This window comes from Centruroides sculpturatus, unplaced genomic scaffold, assembly GCF_000671375.1.
Source record: "Centruroides sculpturatus isolate CEXI.00-Female unplaced genomic scaffold, Cexi_2.0 scaffold104, whole genome shotgun sequence".
NCBI classification, from domain to species: domain Eukaryota; kingdom Metazoa; phylum Arthropoda; class Arachnida; order Scorpiones; family Buthidae; genus Centruroides; species Centruroides sculpturatus.
The window spans coordinates 470,989-477,600 of NW_019384379.1; the positions used below are offsets into that span (position 1 = coordinate 470,989).

Below are 6,612 nucleotides of genomic sequence, written 5' to 3' on the forward strand. Positions count from 1 at the left end.
TATAAAGTTTTTCTTCATAAACCTGATTATTAAAGCCAAACGAATTATTGAGCTAAAAGCTTGATGCCGCTATTAAAGCAGCCGAGGTAGACCAATCAAAAATACTAGAGAGCAAAAGAAGTACTACAATCTCGAAAACAAACTCGAAATCTTCCAGGCTACAGGTGAAAAAACACATAATATCTGTCTTCTCTTAAATGCATTAAACACGATTCCAATCACATCAATTGAATCGGAAAGAGCATTCTCGGTAGCAAGACTTTTCATTACTACTCGTAAAATAAGAATTAGAGTGAGTGATTAGAGTATTGATCATCTTTGCTTTTTAAAATCTTATAAAAGTTTACAATATTTTGTATTATATTTTATTTAAAAAACGAAAATTACCTTCTAAGTTATAAGTTTGATCTAAGTTCAATTTTTAATTTTTAACTCAATTCAAAGCATTTTTGTTGTTGTTGTTGTTGTTGTTGTTGTTGTTGTATGCAGTTTCTAGCAAACTTTAATAAATTTTTTTCTATTTGTGAAAATTTCTACGTAATTCAAAGGTAATTTTTATTATATATCTTACACAGCATTATTAATATGATTTTGGATGATACAGAACTTTAAAATTACTTTAAAAAATGAAAAATAATTATATCATTTAATTTCAAGATATTTTGTATACCTTAAAAATAATTGATTCTATCCCGGGAAACAGTTCACTTTTATCCCGGAATCCCAGGACAAGCAAAAGACCGGGAAATGAGAAACCCTAGTTTTATGGCGTAATCAAAGATTTTGCGGCGAAAAAAGCAAAAAAATTATGTAATATTCATTTTACAAAAAATATATGTAACATCCTTTGTACTTATAATAAATAATTCCTTATTGTGAAATTTAAGTATAGGATTTGAATGTGCATTCTGGCCCCGTAAAATTTTTGAACCAGGCCCCGCAAAAGGTCACGCCGGCCCTGTATTTTAGGTTCGATCGGGCCTATGATGGGGCAGCCTCGTGCTGCGAACGGAACCCGACATATCGGGATGGACCGTCCCCGAAAAATTCCTGGAATTCTTCGACCCGGCGTGTTCGATCTCGTCTCCCCGTGAGTGGTAGGCTGCCATTTTAACCTCTCGACCATCCGGCCGTTAACTCGAATAGGGTTTGATACAGTATCTTTATGCTCTCCGAAATTTTAAATTTAAATAAAATAATTAACGTTCATCAATCGAATAAACTAATCAGAAACTTTCTATAAAGCGCAGGAAACCCATGCCACTAAAAATTAACTTCCCGTCATGTGACGGCGTGCGGGGTTGTACGTGTGTCAATTACAGTATTTTCGTCACGCACACTGCCAGACAGCTTCCGTGACCTACATACTGTAACTGCTATTCGGACCTGCTTTCTCGAACAATTTTTTTTAAAAATTACCGATGAATTTCTCCGACCAGCCGACATAGTAAATAAATGGAGTTTTGGTAAATTAATTCAAAAATAAATAATAGTCCGATCCTAAGTAAAAATTTTATCTTTGGCGGCAAAATTTTAACATACAACAGTAATAGAATAGTATGTTTGTGATAAAAAATACACGTGTTCTAGGCACAAAATATCGTAATTAAAAACTGTCATCCGTCCGTCTTTTCCTAATCTCGAGTATGGAGTTAGATAGATGAAAGATATAGAAAGATTAGGAGCAGGAGGCCCAGATTAACTATATAAAATCTTCTGATGCAAACGAATTAATCAGGGCCGTCCAGTTTGTATGGAGCCCTGGGATAGAGCGGGCCCACTTAATCTGTTGTTTTTCGAAATGAAGTATGTAGAATGTTTCTTTATTAATAAAAATCAATCAGTCTTAAAGATTTTATTTTCTGTTAGTAGAAATAACGTTATTTTATAGAGGTAGAAATCACTAAAGGTCCTAAATTTTCAATGAGCCAGGGAAAAATCCCAAATTTCCACCCTCTCGACGATCCTGAAAATAATACGTCTAGATTGTGTGTTCACATTTTGATGCAGTAACGATTTTGTTCCAGCCTGCCTAGTAAAACCTAATCCTGAAATTTTTTAATGTTCCCTGAAATTCCATCTTTCCAGATTTTACTGTATAAATTATTTGTGTTACTGATTGAAATATTAATTTTAACGAAATTTTATAAAGTATATTTTATCATATAAAACCATCATTTAGTTTTTATATAGACTGATTTAATAGTTTTTCAAATGAATGCCAAAAGAATTCAAGCATTAAGGATTTTTTCTGTGAAATTATACAGTAGAATTCCATTCTGGATTAGTAAGCTGAGTTGAAAGGAATAAATTCTTCAGATTTTTGCATTCTTTCAACCCAAGTAGACCTCTGTCAGTAGTAGAGAGTTGGAAATTTTGTACACATCTATTTGGTCAGCATTACATTAAATACATTTGCCAATAATTAACAATCCTAGTGTGACTGGGATACAGAGAAAATATGAACAACATAGAAGACATGCTTCACATTGATTTTTTACATTATAAACATCTTGTGGACATTTATTATATAATCCTTAGTAGTTTGTAAATGTGACTTTATTTATATATTCTATTGCATTTCAATTCTTTTGCACTTTATGCAAAGGAATTTTATGGCAATATCCTGTATTCTAGCTCAGTTATAATATTGTTTTTAAATTTTTGTGTCTTGCTTTTATCATTATATGTATTTAATATTTTAAACATTTTTGGTGTATTCTGACTTATTTATATCTTTTTGCAATTTTCATTTATGTTTTATGTCAGTTGATTTTCTCTTTATGTATTTTATATTGTTATGGGTCTTGTTATTCATAAGAGGGGGAGATCTGCTGTCCAGCAACATTTCCTAATGTAGACGAAATAAATAAATAAATAAAATTATTTTATATAAAAAATTTATTTTTTTTATAAAGATATACACTTGCTTTAAAATAACAATAAAATTGTCTTAACATAAAAAATACCATGAGTATTTCTTTAAAAATTACTATTATTCAATATTTACATTGAAACTTTTTACAATATTTACATATATTCAAACAAAACAGTTAATTGCTCACAATAACAGGTTCCTAACTATAATACATCTGTTTACATGACATCAATCTTTATTCCTTATAATTTTATTGGATAAACTAAACTAATTCTCTGTATCTTTTATGAACAGGTAATCTATCTAAACATAGAGTTCTAATATAATTTTATAAGTTAGATGCAATACTTATAGTGTATAGTATCATGATATAAAGCAGGACTATATAAAATAAAACATCACACCACATTTAAAAAAATAATTGATATAAATTTAATACTGGACAGCATTATCAACATATTTTAACTTTCATTTATTTAAAATATATATAAAATAAATGTGTTTTGTACTTTATTTAGGATAAATTGTTTAGCATTCATCTATTACAATTTTGACTTCACAACTTACAGATCTTCGTTGCTGATTCCAATATCTGTGGTAGTTGGAATAATGATTTCAATCTGTGGTGAAAAGCCATCCGCAAATATATTTGCAACTCTTAAAATTTCCATTTCACACCTTCTTCTCAATGAAGCTGGCACTTGCTGTAGTATTTCCATAAGATACTCTCCAAATTTCAAACAAGAATCTCGAACAGGTATTTGCCTATAATGTTATATCAAAATCATCACAAACTGATATAAATTTCTTCAAGACATTTTGAGATTCATCAAATAATAAAATTATTTTATAAACTAAAATTAAATTAAAATAATATTAACTTAAAATTAGCAGATCCATAATAAAAAACAGAAAATATTCTGTATTTTGGTTAATATTGATTAACTTATAGTACTCATATTCAAAGATTCTTTTTCTAGAAGTTAACAAAATTGTGATAGATCAAATATTCTTTGTGATAAATTTATTCCACAATTCCTAGCTGGCATGATGATACATTGTAATATAATTATTTAAATTTACATATAAAAAGCTGATTTAGACCTGACAATTAGAAACATGCTTAATTATTTTGAAAGCCATTCTACTCCTTAGTTCAAATAAATAGATATCCTTGTTTTAGCTTTTTATTTTTGACCAATTATTTTAATGGAATCACATATATGCAAACATAATTACATCTCATTTATTAAAAACAGTAATACTGAAAATGTTTAGTATTTGAAAAATTGCAATTCACTTGAATGTATTCTTTTTCAATTTAAAATTACTTAATCACTAAAATTTATAGATGTAAACACACATTTGCAAATATGGAGCCCATGTTTGTTTATATTTTTTTAATGATTCCAAACTATTAAGAATTCACACTGCACACAATTTGCTAACTCTAAAATTTGTAGTTTTCACAAAATAGGACAATAATTTTCTTTCTTAAGTGAAAATTTCTTTCCTTTACAGAAGATTTAACTTAGCACAGTGCTTTCCAATTCTTTTACATTATTTCTTTCCAAGAAATAATAATAATAATTAAATAAAGCTATAAATTTAATTCCCAATTAATAATTACAATATCACATTTATCCTTAGTATTATTAAAAATTCATTTAGTTCAGACAGATTTCCTAGATTCTTCAGGATTAGGTTAATAGTATTATTGTAATTTTTATATAATACAATCAAAATATAGTATATTCTAGCATACCCATTGAGAAAGTTTAATTCAGTTTCTTCATTGGAAGCACTTCTTTTCCTAGATTTATTTACTTTATGTGTTGAACATACTGAAGCAGGAGAAGGTGGAGATTCTAAATGATTTGTTTCTGATAATTTAGAATTATCCTGAAATTAAAACAATTATATATATATACATTTTACAACAGTATCAATTAAATTCTGCAATTATTTGTATTAATATAAATCATATATGCTTTATTAATTATAGGAGATTTTGTTATTTGTTATTGAATTTTTATCTTTTTTAATTATTGAGAAAATACAACCAGTTTCATTTTCTATCTTCAACTGAAAAAACTAGAAATTATTCTAATTCTTGCTTCATTATTCTAAATAACTATCCAAAATCAATATAAAAATAATACATATTAATCTTTAAAATTTATCCTAATCTTGAATATATAAAATCAATGATTCTTCTGTATACCATAAAGCATTAATTCATAAAAATATATTAATTTAAAAAATTCTAATTGTAAATAATAATTATTATTATTATTATATTTGTACATACTTTTATTAAGAGCAATTTAAAAAATAATATTTAAATTACATTATTATAATTATTATTGTATGCATGGATTGCATCCTACTAAATTAATACTAGTATACATCAGAGCAAGGTCAATGCATAGGTACAAGAAAAGTTATTACATTTTGTTTACATGCTATTCAAATATGTATCTGTGTTTAAGAATTTTCTGACCATAAGACAATATGTTTAGTATGGCAGCTTTCTGTAATGTGGTATACGTGTTGTTGTGAAGCTCTAATGTTTCTAAATGTTTGTAATATATGGTATAACACTTGTGCAAGACAGAGCTACAGACATAATAAGTATCTTATCTATTCTCTACAGGTGTTTTATTTCATCGGTGAGTTTTGGGTATTTACAAACTTTTTCAGTAAATGTATTAATATTTTGTATGTTATGGGTGTTTGCAACTACATCTTTGATGTACATGAATTTCATTACTCTTGTTTATAACTCTAGTGTTAGTGGAGTGTATTACAGCATAAGGTGTAGTTATGTGACTCTGGTGCCTAGTTCTAGGCCAGACCAGAGTCACATAAATAATACATTTGTTTTCTGTAGTTATGTGATATTTGGGTACTATATATATATATCCATGTTTAAGAATTTCCTGACTATAAGACAAGTATTTAGTTTATTATTATTATTTCTCCTACTTTACAATATACAAATTGTTTAAAATAATTTACAATCAGAGGTAAAAAACCAATTGAAGAGTCTAATAGCAAAATTTCCTTTAGAATAGTTGGTGATCTATTGGAAATCAGTCTCATTCAATATAGAAAATGATTAAAATAATTACATTTTAGCATAAATGATCTACCGAAATTACACATCATGATAAGCATCTAGTTATTGTGTAAACTGGATTTCACACCCATTGAAAGTGTGAGAATAAATTGGAGCTGAAGTGGCTTCAATCTATTCTTAAATTTTTACTGGTTTACAAAAATGAAACCTGAATGTTTCTTAGGATGTGAAAGTACGAGGGCTGTTCGAAAAGTTCGCGGCCTTGCCTATATGCGGTGCTGCGATCAATTTAATTTTCGGCAGGAATAATTCAGCCATCCTTGCTAAAGATACGATACCAATTTCCGCTTGATTTGTTGTAAAGTTTTGCCACGACAGCTTAGCAGATAGTCAATTTGCACATGCTTTGTCAAAAATGGAGAAGACAGAGACTCGTGCGGTCATAAAATACCTGACGAAAAAAGGGTTGACCGCATCTCAAATCAAAGCTGACATGGATGAAGTTTTGGGAGAGTCTGCTCCTTCGTAAACCACTGTGAAAAAATGGACAGCCCTTTTTAAATCTGGCAGAGAGAGTGTGAAACATGACCCTCGCAGCAGACGGCCGTCAACTGCTGTCACTGAAAAAAATATCGACAAAGTTTACGATTTG

General features: G+C 28.7%; 1 protein-coding gene across 2 annotated transcripts in view; it reads right to left on the bottom strand.

The window, feature by feature from the left end:
* Positions 1-2,929: 2,929 nt before the first annotated feature.
* The window catches only part of LOC111617839, a 13,089-nt gene continuing 9,406 nt past the window's right edge, over positions 2,930-6,612 (bottom strand). For both annotated transcript variants that reach the window (XM_023359154.1, XM_023359153.1), the window contains exons 5-6: positions 4,644-4,780; positions 2,930-3,643 (exon numbers count right to left, since the gene is read on the bottom strand). In XM_023359154.1, coding sequence (XP_023214922.1) covers positions 3,442-3,643; positions 4,644-4,780 — 339 coding nt within the window. In that variant the 3' untranslated portion in view covers positions 2,930-3,441. The remainder of the gene's footprint in view (positions 3,644-4,643; positions 4,781-6,612) is intronic.